The 21,077-nt window shown below is 33.1% G+C and overlaps 2 protein-coding genes across 5 annotated transcripts in view; one reads left to right on the top strand and one right to left on the bottom strand.

Moving 5' to 3' along the window:
- CTNNA3 (catenin alpha 3) overlaps nucleotides 1-21,077 on the top strand; it is a 1,667,940-nt gene that overhangs the window by 554,842 nt on the left and 1,092,021 nt on the right. The window lies entirely within an intron of this gene.
- LRRTM3 (leucine rich repeat transmembrane neuronal 3) overlaps nucleotides 8,964-21,077 on the bottom strand; it is a 166,333-nt gene continuing 154,219 nt past the window's right edge. The window contains exon 3 of the mRNA XM_036927979.2: nucleotides 8,964-20,664. Within this exon, the coding sequence (XP_036783874.1) occupies nucleotides 20,455-20,664 (210 nt within the window). The 3' untranslated portion in view covers nucleotides 8,964-20,454. The remainder of the gene's footprint in view (nucleotides 20,665-21,077) is intronic.

Raw genomic sequence — 21,077 nt, 5'->3', positions numbered from 1 at the left:
GCCGAAAATGGTTTATTGGCTTTTCCTAGAGAAACAGTTGTGATTCTTATACTGATTTTAATGTATTTCAAACCGATTATGAAATGACATATTTATATGTTATCTTATATGAATTAGGATTGAGAAATGCTGAGTTCATGAGAGGGGAGTCATGGCTTTCCAAATCCTTTTAGGGCAAATTCCATGTTTTATTAGTTCTTTTCATTTTTCTTATTCCCACTATGCCTTAGATAAAGAAGTCACTCAGAAGAGATTTTTGCATGAGTGAACTATAACTGAAACTATGCTGTGTTTAAGATTTCCTGGTATGTGCAATATTTAACCTCAGGGCAGGGGGAGGATGTAAGTTAATTCATGCTATTATTGAGTGGTGTGCTTTCTTATGAAAAGGAATTACTTTTAATTTTTCTAAAGCCTTGATATCTTTAATTTGAGAAGATTAATGCATAAGAGTTACCAGTGAAATACCTTAAAACAGAGCAAAGCAAAGCTGAGAAGGAGATGCCCTTGTAAATTTCATTCCCATGTGAGATGTGGAAACTCCAGTGAATGGCTGTTGGAGAGGAGTGGTTGATGATGGGAAACTAGAAAATCACCAGTGAGCCACCAGATAAAAAAAAGCCTGCTCCAACAATGTCACTCAATAGAGCAAGGCTCTGGAATGTAAAAATTTCAGCAGTACTTACTGGTTTAGATCACTATGCTCTTGCTTTATCCTTCAATCCAGCCTTTTTTGAGTATCCTTTTTCATGAAGAGCTGTTCACTGGATGAATTTCTTCTTAGATCTGCCCACTCTTGCTTGAAAGACAATGACTATTTCAGTAGCTATTAGTATATTAAGAAAACTGTGCTCTTGTTGATTGCTTGCTCATTATTGTGATTATTTGTTTATTGTGATTGTTAATATGTTAAATAATTTTTCTTGAATGGGTCAAGAAAAGCAGACACACACCCATTTTGATTGTTACAAATATCGTTTGTTAGGCTGGAGGAAGGAAAAACAAGGACATGTAAACAAAACAAAGAGATGCCATAGGGGGAGAAAAGACCAGAACCCAAGGTCCATGCCTTATATGGAAAGGGGACAGCTCTTCCTGAATTCCATCCTTCTGATGTGCCAACTAAGACCCGGATGTCAGCCTCCTCCCTCTTGGAAGGAAAAAAAGTTTCTAGTTTTCTATTATGTCACCTTTAGCCAATCATACCTCTCCACGCCCCCTAGGATAGCTTGCTCACTCCTCCCCCTCCTAATCCCTTATAAGCCCCCACCTCCCTGACTGGGTGTGACTTCCCCGGCCTGTAATACCCAGACTGCGGAACATCACCTGAGAGTTGCACTCAAATAAACTACCTGGCCCTTTGTTGCCTCTCTTCACCTGCTTATTTCGGCTAAAATTTATCTTACATCTTTGAAGTTATCCAAATGTGCTTCCACATTATTCACAGCTCTTCTAAGTCATTAATAAATATATTGAACACCTGTGCTAGCACTGATCCCTGAGGTGCCTCATTATTAACCTAATCACACAGCTTCATGATATTTCATTTAACCTTGATTTTACTACCAAACTTTTTTCAAATCAAGACAATTTTAAGTTAATGATAAAACTTTACCTTTTAGCCTGTGGTTGCTATGGTTCCATAATTGAATTTCCACATTTAAAAAAATTCTGAATGAAACATCATTCAATATTCACTTTTCTTAAAGTGCAAACAAAAAAATAGTTATGCACATTTGTCTCCCAGTTGTTTTCACTTGAGTTTTACTTGTCTATCTACTTTTCATTGTATTTACCAACTGTTATCAAATGTTAGGGTGTATAAACAGTAATTCTATACTCTGTAATCACAGTATTGGGGTTTTCAATACACGTCTACCTTTTTGTGAATCCCAACTCCTTATTGCTACTTGATTGCCAACTGGTACCTCCATTAAATTGGAATCAGGAAAGGAAAATGGAGATGGAATTCATGTTAGCTGACATTGTTATTCATCAGTGAAGCCATTGCCAAGTCAAGAATGAGGTTTGCACCTTCTGGTTTAAAATGTACTTTCAGAACATTGTTTTATCTAATGTTGGACCTAGAAGGGACTCTGAAGATCACATGGTTAAATTTTCCTCATTTTTCCTGTAAAGAAGTAGAAGCCCAAAAGATTAACTGACCTTGATGAAGGCCACACTGATTAGAGCCAGGGTTCTGCTTTCCACTCTGTTGTTTATTGCACTGCAGACTGGCTGAGATTTTTATCATCATTATTTCCCATTATGGGCAATGAAAATTTTCTGTCTCATTTATTCTGAATTTTGACACGAATTCCTTTTTAAGCCTCTTTGAGACCATCAGCTCTATCCATTAAATATGTCTTTTAGACCCTAACAATGTCTTGAATATAGTAAGTTCTCAATAAATATGTATTGAATAGTTGAATCTAGAGACATACTGTGTATCTAGCAGACTCAAATATTTATAATACAAATTTATATGCATAGGTATTAAATGATGGCTATTTATAGCATTTTTAGTTTTTCTTTTACTTATCTCATGGATCTATATCAATCATGAAAACAAGATCATAAAGCATCTTGCATATGTTGATTTCCAAAACTGACTTCCAAGTGGTTAGGCTCTAGGTTAATTAGATTTATTTGAACTGATTTTACTAAAGAATACTGAGTTTTTCTATGATGTCAACTTTGTTTCCTTTATATAAACTTCACTGTCACTTGCTCTAAGAATCTCAAATCCAACCAAATACCCTCATGGATACTTGAGCTGTTTTGGAGAGTATAAGGAAAAGGATATACATATGGGAAGTGCCCTTCTGTAAACATTTAGGGAAGGAAGCCAAGGTCTTTATTATTGTTGGACCACAGTGTTCCTGAGAGTTATTATCAGAGAAGCTTGTGGTCATCTACTTTTAATATTTATTTTAATTTATTTTTAATAGTATCATTTCAAAAGCATTGAAATACACCTCATTACTGATAGAAGGCCTCCACTCAGATCAAATAGTCAACATTCTGTCATGTGGGTAAGTCACTCCTTGGAAGAATTTTAAGCATCTTCAAGGTGCATTATCTATTTCAGGTTCACAATTCATCTGCTTGGGGAAAAGTATAATTTCCTGACATATGTTCAAATGCTGTAATTTAAGATACTTACAGTAAATTACTATACCACTGCAGCAAATGGAATAAATACAACTCCAGAGTTATACCTAGGGAATAGCTGACTCATTTAGTTGGATCTGGTTCATTGTTCTTTAACGTGATAAGAAAAAAATAAAGAAAAGCATAACTATTTAAAAATTTTGTCAAATGCCTATGAAACATATGAATAGTAAGGAATGTAAGTTAAAAAGTAAAGGAGCAATCAGAAAAGATTAAACTGCTAAATTTCTCTAGGCATTTATTTGAATATTTTGACCTAGGAAGTGTCAGATGGCATATTATTACAAAACAACTAAAGGAGCAGCTCCATCTTAACAGAGTCCCTTTCTGTCTCTAGGATCTGAAGATACAGTTTTTGCTTCTTCCTCATCCCCCTAACTCTGTTTCCTATGACAGAATCCTTTAAAAGTATTGTTATAAATCTCTTACTGAAAAAAGTGGCATCTACAGCATACTTACTGAGTCTGTCTCTCCCTGTCTCTCTCACCGTGACCTGGGTGATCATTGTCTCAGTTGTAACTCTTGTTGAATTAATTGCTTCTGTAAGGCCTTTGGTTGAGGCATAGATAGGTGGTGTTACCATAATCTTGAAGTTAGTCAGATATTGGACGAGAGAAGGAGTCTGTAGCACATACAGACTAACGTGGCTCCCAGAGATATTATCTGGACTTTTTGTGAGAGAACTATGGAGGTTCTGAACTGATACAGACAGGATTCTTGAAAACTTACTATAGAACTTCTTAGATATGTAATCTCATTTCTGGGAAATCAGCAATGAAATTTTCCCAGACTCAGATCTCTCCTTGGGATCTCCTTGATCAGAGTTGACCCAAAGCTGCATTTACTCTACAGTACTCAGTTTCAGATCCAAACAGGATCTGAGAATTTTTAAAAGGAGGTCATTGAAGTACACTCTTCAGAACTGATTCTTAGCAGAGATAAGCCAAGAGAAAACACTGCCTCTCCACGGCAGGCCTCCGACCCTCACCACACACAAACCACATACACACACACACACACACACACACACACACACACACACACACCACTGAGAACTATTGCTGGGGTAAGTTACTGATAGTGTGTTACATTTTTAAGTATTCAGGATTAGAAGAAAATTTACTAACCATTAATCCAAATTTTTTACCTAACTGTATGGTGCTGGTAGAAATGTAGTTCCAACCTCATTCATATTTATAGCATGGCAAAACTTAATAGCATCAGGAAAAACAAGAAAAGAAAATCTGTGGCAATTCCAGAATAGATGTATTTTGTATGAACTAGTTTTAATAATTCATTTAAATAAGGTTTTTATTTGCATTTTTATGTTTCAGAGGTTTGTAAATTCGTTTTACTCTATTTATGAAGAAGACATCTGACTTTTTACAAAGGTTATACTCTTTAAACAGAACTGAAATGTAAGTCAGAACTTTTACATGTAATTTAAAACTGAATATAGAGAGGCCTTATATTCCAAAATATTAACTTATTAAATGAATTGGTTATAGTTACATAGCTGGTACATTAACATGTATTTCTTCTTTCATTAATTTTCAAAGAAAGTTTGTGAAATAGAAATTAAATGATGATTGGGAACAGAATGCATGTAAACATTTATACAGAATGCATAAATATACATTTTCTTGATTTTTTTCTTTTTTCTGTTCTCTTATCTCAAACTGTAAGGAGTAATGGGGCACCAGGACACTCAACTAAAGATAGATTTGCATGCCAAGTGAAAACTATCCTATTTTAAATTTGTCTTTACTGCATGCCTCATAAATCTGGCTGTTGGACTGAAGTCTAGCCAAATAAATACATATGATATGCTATGAGTGAGTTTGTATGTTATGGATGAAATATTATTTTATTTTCCCTTTACATTAATTTTTTTATGAATCATGATTAAAGTTCATTGTGATTAAATTTTGGATAAAATATGAAAAAATACATTTATTTTAAATTTCAGTTTGGGGATTTGGTTTATATTTATTTTGTAGTTTATTAATATGGTACCTAAAAACCTACATTTTAAGTTTCAGAATGTAGCACCCATACTAACACCAATTCCATGAATATAAGTGGAGGGAGATACTTTAAATAGTGTTGTGAAATCATGTTGAAGATATTTTTATATGGAAGAACTTGTATATACTTGAAAATGTAATGCCTCTTTTCAGTTTGCGGTTGGGATTAGAGGGGTAGGTGACCAGATCAGAAAGAGGGGTATGGGCTGTCAAGGGAAGTAGAGGAATGAACATTTGGAATACAGTTATCATGGTTTCTGATCTACAGTCTATAATTATGTTAACTCTAACTGTTAATAAAGTGAGGTAAAATTTAATATTAGAGAAAAAGGTAAAAGCCATTTCATTTAATGACAACATGTAACTTTTGACTTAAAACCAAGAATATACTATTTAAAAATAACTGTTGAGAACTTCATTTTTAACCCTAGTTAGTTCTTTTAAAAACAAAATTTCTTGGTCTGTTTAATCCTCACTTGAGAATATGTTCATAGTTATGTAAAAATTGAAATGTATATACCATGCTTAGCGATTTTTATATCTGAAGAACAGTATATGGAAGGAGTGTGCTGTGTGAATGTGCATGTGTATATGTGTGTGTGTGTGTTTGCTTATTTTAATTTTTTACGGCTCAAAAGATGTAATTTAAGGAATTGAAAATCTGAAAATGACTTAATGATGGGGTAGTGGGAAGTGGTGAGATGCTAGAAAGAAAAATTAGCATTCCAAAATTGCAGTAAGATTCAAAAATCCTTTTAGAATAGAAACTTGTTTATTCCCTTATTTATACTTTCTTCTTTCCCCCAAATTATTTAAGATTGCTTATATCAAAAGACATACAGAATAAAATGAACAAAATTGAATTGCAAAGAGGAGATTAACAATATGAAAAATGGAGAAAGCCAGAACACTCAATAGGAAGGTTAACCTGGTTACTATGTTATCAAATGTAACCCAGCTGTGGGTTCCTGAGCTGAGATGTAAAGAAGATAGGATGTGTTACAGGACTCCAGGATTCACTGGAACAAAGCACAGCCATTTCTTAGGAGTAATTTTTCCTGGACCTAGCTCTGAAATATATTTCTCACATATTCTTTTAAAAGCTATGTTCCATCATGTGATGGATATTTTCCTTGACATATAGTCCCAGTTAAGTTGTAGAAGCATATTCCCAAAGGCTTTTTTTCTTATATGTACTACAACATGTGAAGGGCAGCATTTAGTGTATATATTGTGTGTTATGCAGCAATATAGAAAAACTATTGAATGTCTAGAAAAGATAAAAACTTGATTTCAGGGTTAGAGATGAAAAGTTCTGGGGAAATGTCCCTCTCTGCTCTAAAAAAAGTTGAAAAACTGAATGAAGTAAGTCTTCTTGCTTTCATTTTTAAGAACAAGAGTTTCTTTTCTCTGAAGTATGAATCAGCCTCTACTACCTTTCTTTACTTGCTCTGTTTCCCTCTATCTCAGGAAAGAAAACAAGGTAAACTTGACCAAATAAGTGCTGATAGGATTCACTCTACAATTATTATATAAATGTATTATGCATTTACTTAAAATTCAGTTTCAGTCTTCAGGTGCATAAATTTAAGGAATGGATCAATTCTACGAGGAGAAAAGGCAGAGTATTGAGAGAGAAAGCAAGACAAGGGAAGGAAATTAGTTAAAACATTTTAATTACATTCCCAAGTCAAAGGAAGTTAAGGAAAATCATGGAAAATAAGTAATTTCTATGGAAGTATTCAATTTTAGGTCAGGTATGATAAAGGACAATTATAAATATCTATAATATAATGGAAAGGGTGGAGAATGCGAGTGCTCTGACAATTACCAGTTATAAATAAATCAGTTGTTCATTATTTCCATTGAAAGAACAAACTGACAACATCTCTTCAATGTATGAATGAGTCAGTTAATAGCTTTTCAAGCTCCATTTCTGACATATTTTGGAGGAAAATAAAAATACTGAGGTGATGGGAATAACCCTGTGCTGGAGTGACTTACACATAATTTATTACTAACTGATATTCTTATTTCTAAATGGTAATTCTGTCCCCCACTCCCCCCAGAATAAATAGCTTAAATGCTAGATGCTTCAGGGTTTTCTTTGGTAAGAATCTTACCATTTGGGAATTTCATAATCAGTAACAGGTGGATAGTGTGGATATTTTTCATGTGTTAAAAAATTATATTGATATTCCTGAGGCAATATCCATGTTGTCTGGGATACCATGGCTCTGGGGAGAAGTGGGAGTGTCCTGTGGTGGATTTCTTTTTATCCTGCCATCCATGATAGTGACCACATGTAAATACACTCCATCTAATGACTTAATACCACATAATGGTTTGAGAAAAATGTTTTTGAGAGATATTTTAAATATATGTATTTTTTAGCAATACTCATTAACAAGCTTCTGGATCTCTCATAGAATACCACATATACAGTCATGTAAAGCCAGTTCTTTGATTATTCAAAGGATTTGTTGTAGTCTAATATCTAGCCTAAAGCAGAGATCTGCTTTTATGAAAAGTGTCAACATATCTTTTAAGAAGTGAAGTTTTGAGCCTTATCTGAATTTTTTATCCTCTGGAATATTCAACTTATTGAAAAATAAGACTTCCTTTGGAACCTAGGTTTGGTTGTCAGATATGGTACTGAGTTAAATATAACCTTACTTATACTTTTTGGCGAACTAATACAGCTATATAATATTGTATAGTTGGAATTTCATACTGTAAGATAAATTAATGTAAGCTTTTTCTCTCCAAGTCTTACTCTTTCTCAGTATTATGTCAGCGCATTTATGTATATCACATATTGCTCAAATGAGAGGTGAAGAAAAGAAAGATAAACATAGATAGAAAGGAAGAGTAAAATAAGCAGACCAATATGTTAATCTCCCTATAGTTTATTTAGGGCCCTGAAACTTTTACCTGCTTACTTTTCTATCAAAGTCACCTATGATATGACCTAATGAAATGGAAAAATTGAATATACTTTCATATAATTCAAAGGAATGATAAATTATTTAAACAACATTGTAAGTTTAGTAACCCTTATCTAATTTTTAGCCTATTTCTGTTCTCTTTCCTTTTTTTTTTCTTCTCTTTTCTATTTTAGTAAGTGGTTTCAAGGCAGTATTTTTGGAGCAAATACATTCATAGCAAATACAATATACAGTGGGAAATTCAATAGCAATGATAAAATGTAGCCTGTCTCCTGGAGATCACTCTCTTAAAATGTTTAATTGTGCAAACTTTTTAAACTATAATATGTCACAAGGCCTTTTGGAAGGGGATGGGGTACAAACCTGGAAAGGAATGGTAGATATTAAAGTCTTGTATTTTAGTTAGTGTTATACCCTGTGAACCTGAAATTTCCAGTCAGCAGATGAAGAACCAAGAGAATTTCTCAAAGCCTTTCTGAGACTGTCCAGTGAGTTGCCATCACCCTTCCATCCTGTTCTTACTGCATACACGAATGCAAATGTCAGAATTTCATGCTAATCCTAACAGTCTCAAGGCCTCATGAAATGAAAAGCACATTCATTTTTTCCCATAAACCACCTGGAATTTCCCTGACTATATTTTGCTGCCATTTAATGGGAATTAAAGACATTCATGAAATTTCAGAAACCTAAAGGCTGTTATAATTTTGTAGTCATTAACAAATTATAGACCCTACATATGTAAATCAGAGATAACATTAAAAGCACTCACATTAAGGATATTTTATGTTTTTAATATAATAGAAATAGTTACAGTCTAATGAATTCAGTTTTATGGGCTTATTTACTATAATATAATGTGAGCCACATTCTAGGTAACTATTTAGAGTGAACATTTACATGTAGTGTATTTTTGAAAAATAATTGAATGTAATATACATCCAATACACTGGGGATTTTCATGGCTGCTTTTGCCATACTTCACACTTTTCATAAAATATTTTAGGCAAAAATCATTAAGACACAATTGCCCATGGTATTCATTAAAACAGTATTATTCATGATGAAGTCTTTTCACGTTGACATTGATATGTTCTGAAATTCTAAAATTAAAATATATTCATTCTCTAAGTGAGAAGATCAGAAAACTATGCATTGAACTAGTTACTGAATTCACTTTAACTGTTTTGGCTCAGCTTAATGCAATGTACAGTCTTGAGGATTTAATAAGTTGCCTTAAGCACCAAACAAACAATGGAATCCTCTGGGAATAATAATATTCTTAGAAAGAGACATGTTGTTAAGTATAAAAAAAGATTTTCTAAAAGCAAACAGTTAATAATACTCAAAGCTGTCAGAGCAATTGTGCTGATTGCTGTATCAGATGAACTGACCACCTTTAATAATATTTTTCACTTTCTCAAAGAATCATTTGATAGTAGTAGAATAAAATACAAACGACTTTCTATGTATAACCTAATTCCCATTCACTTTAATATAAGTTATTGTCATAACCAGTAATTGGTGAAAATTTAAATTGTACAGGTGAGCATACCTCTTCCACATTTTTCACATATTCCTGAAGTCAAACCTGCATTATAGGCTTTATGACACACACGGATTAGATTTGCATGTACATGTTAAAAACAACAAAACAGAAAACTTCTGACAACCCATTACAAAGATTGATTTATTACTTATTTATTTAATAAAATTGCATCTGTCCTGTATTTATTATGAAACAGCTAAATTGAATGCTTTTGACTTGAGAATTAAATTAAGAAAATTATAGGAGGGGAAAATAAAAAATACTTTAACATTTATGTATAGAAAGAAACTGAGTAGCTAGCTATATGAGGAAAATAAAAGACTCAGAAACTATTAGAGTCCTAGATTTCCAGAAGTTAATACCCATAAACATATAAAATACCTCCAAACTCTACTTAGGAGTAGGGAGGAGAGCAACCTGCAGACAGGCACAAGTAGTGTGGCGGGCAGACTTTGGAATCCAGAGCCTCAAATGACATTTACTCTAAGGCCTTTTCTGATTTTCTTCCAGCAAAATAAATCATTATCTACACTCTTAAACACTATTTACATATTTCATTTTTAGAAATATCACATTGAATTATAATTATTTATTCACTTTTAAGCATTGATCATTTTATCACCTATCTGAGTCCTTGAAGTATTACAGTAAAAGCTGAATAAATGAAAAATAATTATTTAACTGAACTGAATTAAAAACACCAAAGTATTGTGGATATAATATAAAAGACAATCACTATACAAAAGAAAAGGCACACTGAATAAATACCTGTGAATGAAAATCTGTAACTATCAAGTGAACACAGAAATAACAAATGTCCAAGTGACAAGCAAGGTACTAGTCCAAATGACAAGCAAAATTTGATGGGAAGAGAACATCTGTCAGCCTTATGTGATTGTACTTTTGCAAAATAATGGTTCTATTGACAATTACCCGTTCTTTTAAAGCAGAAATATTTCTGCACATGTTGTTAAATTTTGTTATATTTTACTGCAGTGAAAAATAATAGTAAATGTAAGTTCTAGTAGTGGGTCTGTTTTCTATTACCAAAGTGTTTTTGATCATGGCCTTTAATCATTCTACTTTAGTTTCTTTATTTGAAAAATGCAGCAATTGAAAAGTATTTTAATTTTTACTCTTTCGAATAAAAATTCTGGTTAGTGTTCACCAGTGTTAGCCTAAAGACTAAGAGGCTGAAAAATGAAAAAGTCAGTCAGTCTATATGCCATTCTTTCACCTGATGCCAAGCAGTAATTTGACTATAATGTTATAATTACTAGCTTCTAGGAAATTATTTGATTTAATTCACAGAATTACTTTAAATTAATGGGGTTGCCTGAATAAGCCTTCAAAATGCTTCTTGAACATTTTCCTGAAACTGATGTAACACTTTTCATAAAGAATTAATATGATTTAAACCCCCACAAGAAAGATAAAACACAATGAATAAACAGGAATAGAAAAAGAGGTGAGAAAGTGGTAGGAAATATTTATGCCCTCCTACAAATGCTGAAAAGTTTGCCATGGACTGAGTAAAATTTGAGGCAATCAGGACAAAAAATTGAGCTTGGTATTTTTCTGCCAGACAAGTATGAATCTAACAAATACTATTGAATAACAGGTGTTCATAAATAAAACTATAATATTATTTCTTTACTTCCTTCTCTTCATTTGCCCAGTTGAATACTGTTAGTCTTAAATTCTCCATTCTCCCTTTAGCCCAGTGTTATCCTTAATAACTCACCAGCTTTGCTTTCATGTTCTGATTGCTGTGTGCACTTGCAGCAATTCAATTTAGCCTGAAATATTTCTCTGTTTAATGTGGATGTCTCTTCTCTTTGCTAAGACTGCAAGTCCCTTGAGAACAGGGAACTGTATCATATATTCTTACATATCTCAAATATTTTTACTTTCAACTAGACATATATTAGATATGTAATAAACATATCCATTATATTGGTAAACTGCCTTCAGTTATAGCCTTAAGTGAACAGACTTTTAAATTTAACAATTGGGCTTATGAAGTGGACCTTAAATAGCAGATAGTAGGGGTCACTTTGTCAGTATGTCTATAATCTGGATTTGGGTTCTTACTCCACAGTTAAGTAGCTGTATATTATATAATCACTTAATCACTTTGAACATCATTTTCCTTATCTTCTTAAGGGATAACAATAGTACCAACTTCATAGGATTATTATTAATCCTATTAACCATATTAATGAGCATTAAATGAGCTAATACATGTAAAATACATGTGAAAAACATTAAGTGTTAATTATTATCACTTTGTTTTAAAGTGCTTAGTATTAAGTCATCCTGGAAATAAATAGGTGTTCTTTCTGGTGACAGTTACAGAGCACAATACATTTTCTGAGGTCTGTACTCAGAAAGCAAAAGTACATGATGACAAAAATGCATCATCATAACAGAATAATATTTATACTCTCAGTAGCAGAAAGGTGTGTGTCTAAATTATCTGAAAACCATATCAGATAAAGTTAAAAAGAAGTGACCCCAAACTACAGTTGTTTTTTTATATCGCATCAGATGTTTATCTGTCAGAAGACTCATCTTCCAATCCTTTTATGGTCATATCGTGAGGTGTCATACTGAGTTTATGTGTTTTAATCCCATAACTAGAACCAAAGGCAAGGAAGACGTCAGTAAGGCTCCTGTACCAGTTTATGTTCTTACAAAAAATGATGAAGCATGACAAAGGTTCATTGTGACATAGCCATGTCCAAAATCCAGCGTTGGTTCAGGAAACTCAAATTTGAAGTTTGTTGAAGAGGAAACTGGTAAGGAATTTTGAAGGATGTCCAATATACTGAACTTAATATTCCATCAAATTCAAAGGCGAAAAAATGTTGGCATCACCAACGTCTCAAGTTTTTCTCCAGATAGCATAGAGTTCAGAGATGTTCAGTGTCATTCCCTAGACCTCTATATTTTGAAAGGGTAGTCAGACTAGAATTGGGATGGGCATCTAGGCTTTTATCTCAAGGCAATAGTATAAATATAAATAAATAAGTAAAAAATAAGAACCATAGATAATGAATATTACAAGTGTCTAGTTAAGACTGCTAGAGGAGACTTTAGATATCATATTTCTAACTCTCTGCTGTGGTAGACATAGACACGCTACTTGTAGTGATTGTCTTGTAACAGAATAGAACGACAGGGCTGATCCAGTCTCACCATGTTTTCATCAGACTGTTTAGGGCATTATGTTTTATGGATCTGTAATTGAAAGCGAACATACCATTGATATAAAACAGTAAGAACAGATGGAGTATATTTGAAATACAATTCATTTCTCAACATCAGAGTTTGACTAGGTATATGGAATTAACGTAATTACATAGTTGAAGCAGCAATTTGGGGCTTATAGTTTAGGCTATTTGGAAATTGATTTTGAAAGAGCGTTTGATGTTTAGTTTGAATCTTTTGTTCTGACAAGTTATCTCTGGAGAAGTAATAATGATAGTTTTTGAGCTAATCTTTATTCTTAATAGTCTCTCCTCATACAGTTAATTCTACCCATCTATTATTTAATTTGTATTGCCATCACAAATACCTGTTTGCTTTTATGTCTGTAATGTACATTTTGACCTTTACTGGTGATATCTGATGGCATAAATGTTATTGTAAATTTTAAATCTAAGTCTTGGTTACAAAAGTTACTTGTAGATTATCTAATGACAATAAATCACATTTCCTCCACTTACCTCTTGGTATATGTAATTTTTTGTCCTCTTCATTATCTTTCACCGCATCTTCAACCCAGATATCAGGAACATCTTTGTTGTCCAAAATCAGAATTACTCTAGATAATTGAGATAAAATTTCTATATATTGATGTGGCACCAGATGAATGATATTATATTTAGGATGCTAGAGCTTTATTTGCTGTATTTATTAATTATTTTAAACTTACAATTTTATCATAGTAGTGGTAGTTTTATTAGAAATGTGACTTCTGAAGTATTAATGGCTTTTGAATCCCACATGGATTATAAAAGAAAAGTGTTTTTTACACGGATGCTCCATTTTCAGATAGTGCTACGGAATGAAGTGCTAACATAATTTCCCAATTATCCTGGGCTTGTGCAAATTCAAGGAGAGGTAGAAGAGACTGTTATCTTGAAAAGATCCTAGAGATGCTAGTGGAATCATGAGACTATTTAAGAATCAATTGTTAATACTTGAGATTGAGGAAGATATATTTGAAGTTTGAGTTTAAAAACAAACTTTAAAAATTTTATTTGGCACCTGCACATAATGAAGAAAACATTTTCATTGTCTCACAAAGAAAATCATATTTTTTATTCAAATCATATATTCTGAATAATGGATAAAGTAATAGGATAAGTTATAGGGTACGGCAATTATATTCTATAATTGTTATTAATAATTGTTATAAAGGTTATTTTCCTGCCTTATTTATGTAGTGTGCTCCCAGATCCCATACCATTTTTGTAAGTAATAATGCTCCTGGGAAAAAATATTCCCCTGTAAATTATTGGCAGGAAAGATTGTGCAACTCAAGCCATGTTATTTCAAGTTAGCATGCTGCCACTGTAGATTACTGGTGTTTTACTTCATGTGGTTATTTTATTGAGTGTTCATCTATTGTTTTGCTTCATTTGACAACCTTCCCTTCACTTTCTGACAGTTGAAGATTATATTGTGGATATCATATTTTTGTTATAATCTCATAATATATCTAGGAAAATTGGAAATAAAAATACAACATTTTAAGAAAGTAATGGACATTTCTTTCCATTAAGATGTTAATATGGGATATTGAAGAAATCTTTATACATTGAAATAGTTTATGCAATTTTCCTGTTTAGGAATAAGAAAGTAAATTCTTTCTCTGCTGTCTTCATATCTGCAGTTAAAATATATGAGCCTAATTATATTGATTATAGACTTTTCTCCCTTTTTAAAAGATGCTAGTGGGTGGTAGCATAGTAACATGAAGCACAATTGCTGATTGCTATACATTCTTATACGTGTATACATTCTTAGTCTCATGAAGCAAATTTGAATTCCCAACTCTAATTATTTAGCTGCCATGACCCTTATTTTTCTCTTTTTGAAAATGGTGGTTATACCTATTTTCTAGATAGTTCGAGCATGAGATGAGGACAGCACAGTACCTGATAAATCATAAATGAATTTTATCCTCTCTCCCTACCTTCAGCATTTCAGCTGTTACATTACTATACACAGGGCAAATAATTTAGTTAAGTGAATAACCTAGCTGATTTAAGACTATTTTCAGTTAGTCCTGTTGAAAGAGCTAATGGGGAGCAAAATCTATAAACAACACACTCTTGTCAGCAAACAGCCTGACTATGTTATATGTAGTTGTCTTTTGTTATGCATTACTCCAGTCAAGAAAAATGTTCAGCCAGGCTTAGCAAACTAGATTCACAATGGCATAGGAAAGCACAAGAATTAATAAATTTAGTCTAGAATAAAAGGAAATTGAATGACTTGGTAAATGTAAATTCATTTGAACAGTATTTTGCAGAATTTAACATGCATCAGAGACTAGTTCCAGGGAATCTGATTCAGCAAATCTTGCAGAGGATTTGTGGTCATTTGATTTATTATGAAGAATATGATAGGTGTCAAAACTTTAAACCAATAAAAGAAAAAAATTACTGCCAACTTTATCCATCCATGTTATAATACTATTTTTTGCTTTAGTCCTGATGAATGAATGAAATTGACTGAAAATGATCACTCTATAGTGTCCATACCACTGCTCAAAATCTAGAGTCAGTCCTTCATTTTATGTAGTATGAGGCAAACTGCATCATAGAAACTTCAAGGTCTTACGGTACAGTGTGCTGCATCCTGTAACATAAGATACATGGAAATCAATTTGCAAAAGATAAGTTAGTGGTTGATGTTTAAGATTAGAAAACAAAAGGGATTTACTTCAAGGATCCTTTATCAAAAGGTCTCCTGATGCATTTGAAATATTATTTGACTTACACAAAACAAATATCACTTAGCTTCTCAGGAAGACATGTATGTAAAACAAAATCTATATAAATGCTTGGGAGGGAGGAGGAAGAGACTCGAGAGTTGTGTAAGACCTAAATGGCTGAGGCACTCTGTTGCTTTAGGATCATTGTTCTTAAAAAGGTAAATAATCAACTACTGACTTTTGAAAAGGTGAATTTCACCTTAAATTTTAAAAAATGTTAAATATAAGCAGCTTCCAATCTCACAATGAAATCTTAATGCACACGAGAGACATTTAAAAAATAACCCATTACCACTCTGGTAATTTTTTTTTAAGTTTTTGACTATTACTTCCCCATTACTGTTGATAGTAAAATGAAGCACAATTGCTGATTGTGAATCTACTCTATCCCTGTGGGTACGTCAGCGTTTTGAAGGCAGTGCCCTTGGGTGCCTCTCTACTTAGGGACAGCTGCTGTGAGTTGAGCAGGTCATAGAAGTAGTTGGAAGTTCTTACTGCAGACTGACTCATCTGTATTCTTACTGCTTAACCAACCTTCCTGGACCTTGGGACTTTCTCTGTTATGAGGTGGTTATACTATTACCCAATGTGAAACTGTTAAGAGCTATGTTGACGTGAAATGTTACTGTACCTACTCCAGAGATTTCCCACCCTCTTTCCTGAGGCCAATATCTGTCAGTCACATTTACTCTCCCTTCATGTGCTGCCATTTCCCCAGCACATCTGATTTTCTATCTTTTAATTTATTAAGAGGTCACATCAGATACCCATTTCCATGCTTTCAGTTTCTTTACTTTTTTTGAATGTGTAGTTTGAGAGGTGATCTCTCTCTTCCAGCCAGGAGCAGACAAAACCAAATATATACCTTTATTCCCACAGTCAGTGGTTTTAATTTAGAAAATATTTTGCAAAAAGATTTTTCTATTTTTAAGCACTTTCTGGAGTCAGACTGAACTGATAATCAAATCAGGATTATGGAATTTGTCTCAAATGTTAGATTTGGGCAAGTTTTCTTTCCTACTAAAAATATAATTTACATTAAAATCTGTATGGTGCTTGGTTTTCTAGAACATCCAGGAGGGAATATGGAAGAGACTTGATTAAAGTGAGCTGATCAGCAAAATATTATGTACCTGTTAGTTTATGTTTTAGCATATCTATACATCAGTTTGGATAAATTGCATTTCATTCTTATTAGAAAGAGAATAGAGAAAATTATTCTTTATTGAGACAGGTATAAGAATTCATGGTTCAAGAAATACTCTTGCTGAAACAAAAGAAAGTAAAAGAAGAAAAATTGTGAAGCTCTTCCCAATTACCTCTGAATTGAACATGTGTTGAACGTGTGTTTAACCTCACACTATGAATCTGTTTTATAACTACACAATCTCAGTTTAGATGGTCTTCAGTTTCTTTCCTTGTGCTTCTTGATTTTATGTCCATACCTTGGGGCTTATATATATCCAGTTCTTGTAATCAGTTCATCATATCATTTACAAATGATATGTTAAGAAATCTATGAGTTGCTATACTTTTTGAGCAAAGAATTTTAACGTGAGAGCCCAGAGTAGCACATAGAAAAAGTTCATTTAGCCCATATATTACACAGATAGAGAAACTGAGTTAAATTATGGATTACTAAACAACATGTCCAATTATATGTTTTTTTAAATTTGTTTACTATCTCTGGCAATTTTCTGGCTCTGATCAGAGAGAGAAGACTTGAGTATAGTGGGAAAACTAGTAGACTGAATTTTGAGAATGGTTCAACTCCATCAATATTAGTCCTGTGTTCCTGGGTGGTGGTGGGGGTCCCAACTTCGAGGTTAAGATGTCTTCATAGGGTGGTTATGAGGTAATTTATGTGAAATGTGGTTTTGAAACCTCAGAATGCTGCATAACACTATTGTTTACTGCAGGTACTCCTGTTATTGTAACCATGCTGGGTCAAACTATGCGTTTTCAACTCTAAACACATAAACATTTCAGTTGTTTAAATAAGTGAGCAGTGGACAGGAAGGGAGACATGGGAGCAGGGTGGTTAGAGAGAGAAAATTGGAGTTTACCCAACGCTAAAAAAGACAGGTTAGAAATAAGGATTTTAGACACAAATTTGTAAGTTGCCAGTGTATGATAGATTCCAGACACCGTCTCCCCTAGCAGGTTTTCTCTGCCTCTACCCCTGGATGTGGCAAATTGAAAGTAAGCAAGCAAATAACCCAGCATCTCCTTCTTTTGTTGTTAAAGATACTTTGGGTTTAATTTCAAATATAAGAAATCTCAAAATTCTTAGTTTTATTTGGCTCTTACGGTAGTAGTAAATCCTCTGATGCACAGAGCTATGGTTTCAAGGTGACGGCTTCTATTTATAGTTGTTAGATGAACTTAAAGTGTTTAAGAAAAAGTGGTTTGCTTCAGGAAATGAAGGGCATATGTTTGCGAGGCTCCCTGGAACCTTAAAATTTCTAAAAATCATTTATCAATTCGAAGAGGTCTGGAAATAGGCATAGAGTGCTTATTTTTGCAAATTAAATGATGTTTGAATCTTTGCAAGGACAACTTCTAATGAGGAAAAATTGCAAATGATATTTTGGTATACATAATAAATAACATTTTGCATCCGATTTCAGACCCACAAATAGATTTATAATTAACCCTCTGTAGATTTGCTAAATGAGCAAGGCAAAACTTCAGTGCAGAGGATTAAGAATACTCTGACAGCAATACATTGCAAGGAAATTAGAAACTGGAGAAATAAAGATTAAAATTAGAATTAAAGTGACAAAAGTTTTTGAATAGCAAATAATTTATGCAAAACATGTTACAAAATCTGGGATGCTAAATAGTTGATACAAGTACTGTGGCATTTAGTTTCATTTAAATTGGTAAGAGTTTGCTTCTTCCAACATTTTGGTTTTTCTTTATGATTTTGTATATTTTCAACAAAAATTTGCTGTACATTTTTAAAGTTCATTCTTCTGGAAGCTGCTCTTAAATTTGCCATGATAAACCTGCATAAAACTGGACTTTTATAAATATAATTTCTTTGGAAGAAATAAAGTAAGTTTGACATTATTTTTCACAAATTCTTTTCTTGTTTTTGATTGTTTGACCCGTTAGACTGACATATTCTCAACCTATTTTTGATGTCATGAATATAAAATGGCAACATAAAAAAGCACTTCCCTTATTGCAACAGCAATTGAAACTTGTAGTTTTATATTAAACACAGAAGAATGTGTGAATATCAAATAAAATAACAGTATTTTCAAACAATAGCCTGTGTCAAGCGAACAACAGAAGCAAGTAGATTATTTCAGTTTCTGAAAAATCAAGTTTCATAATTTGATTTAAATCAACTTATAATACAATTATGTAACCAATATGTGATCTGGAGTGGTTTCAAATTACTCTGGGTAATTTTTCAAATATTGTGGAGGTGGATATCATTATGGATAGCAATATTAACAATTTAGGACAAATTAAGGATGTTTACAGTATAGTTGAGTGATAAGGTTCTTCACTGTGGCTCATTTCTATATTGAATGAGCTGTAGATATTTAGATTTCTCCTCCAGGAGAGAATTGACACAGTGCACAATGCAATGCAGAAAATATTTCCTTTGAGATATTCCCCAAATACAGCCTCACAGATCTAAATGAAAAGTTGTCTTAAAATCAGGCACATTTTGCACTGACTGATTTTTTTTTAGGTAAACCACTTCAGGTTAATTAAGAGAAAAATCGCTACTGTACAATTATTAGGCTCTATCCTCCCACCTTGGCCCTAAAATAATGAGATGTAACAAGTTTTCCTTTTGTCACTGGCAGCTGTACCTTTAAAGGGTATCAAAGTCTGTTGCTGTGGTTACGGCCTTTGTTTCCAGTGATGTTTTGTCCATGCTTCCCCCACACTTAAAGATGCTTTACTCAAAAGAATGAAATAATGACTCATTCATTCAGAAATATGTTGTTAAAATATCCCTCTTTATCATTACATTTCACTGCTTAGAAACTAGGCTGTAATTCAAGGCAACAGTTAATTTCTCAGAAGTGTTAAAAAAATCTTTGAATTTTGTTTCATTTATAAGAAAAACCTGTCTATGTAATTGAAGAATTTCTTACAAGTCTCAACAATTAAACCCTTTTTGGTTAATGTATTATTTCTGGAACAAGTAGATAAAATTCTACGCAGTAAGCATGATAAAAATCGTGCACATTTCGTACAGCACTGAATTTTAGAGTAAAGGTTTCTGGGCACAAAGCAGTAACAAAACAGTCCCTACAAAAACTGAGTAACTCTGAATGACACAAGAAATAATTTTTGTTAATTTAAAATTTTAGAAACTGAAATGTGTAAAGTTGGTAAAGTAAAATGTAATTAAATTATGGTACTGTACATACCAGTTGTTCTATCATTGAAACTTTACAATATGAAAAATACATTAGCTTTGTACAGTTTTTACAGGTAGGATGAGTTTTGCAAAAAAAATTTTCTTTTTTCAGGGTCAAACTTTTTTAAGTCAAAAAAATACTGCACAACTTAGCTAATTACAAAGTGTAGACTTGAAACAATTCATGTCTTCTTTATTTCATGAATCAATCTTGGATTTTTGTGGTAACAGGGGATTTTGTTTTGTTCCATTTGTTTGTGTTTGTTTTTAGAGTCCACAATCAACAAATCTTCCTCATTTTATCCTTGAGGTTACAAAGTTTGGTGGCAACCCTTGGCTACTGAGCAGCTCAGTCAAGCCAGCTGCTGTTTATGGTCACTGATTTGGCCAGCTGTTGTGATTGTGCTCAGGTCCAGCTCAGTCTCTAGGTGTGTTTCCATCGTATCTTCCTGTGCATTCGTTTCAAAGGACTTATGAGAGAGAAGTTCATGGTGCACCCCACAGTAACTTATTGTGGGCTGGTCGTATGCCAGAAAGGTTGACACATTCATTGATAAAGGTATCTGGGAAAAAATGACATGAGAAAAGTCAGTTATAAAAAGACAAACAACTTGGGGGCAAGATTTGGAGACTGTGAAGTGCTGATCTTTTTAACCTCTATGGTTACATTTGTGACAGAAGTGTCCCCACACTACCCACTAGTGTCCCTCATTCTTATTCCACTAAGCACAATGCAACAATCTAAAACTTGGGATGAAGCTGCTGAATTCTTAACTAGAACCTGCAGGTAAATACGGGCTTAAGCATTTCTAAAAATGCTAAAAGCTATTTTGGAAAAGAAAAATGTTTTCCTCACTGGAGTAAAATTGTGCTTTTTGAACTAAGATAGCTGTTTTTTTGGTTATGAATGCTATTGCAATGCAATAGAACAGCGCGTCTCAAATTTTATCATGCATAACAATCACCTCCCCTTCTT

The sequence above is a fragment of the Manis pentadactyla genome, chromosome 8 (assembly GCF_030020395.1).
Source record: "Manis pentadactyla isolate mManPen7 chromosome 8, mManPen7.hap1, whole genome shotgun sequence".
Lineage (NCBI taxonomy): Eukaryota > Metazoa > Chordata > Mammalia > Pholidota > Manidae > Manis > Manis pentadactyla.
The sequence above is the reverse complement of the archived record's forward strand: the minus strand, read 5'-3'. Positions and strand labels throughout refer to the sequence as shown.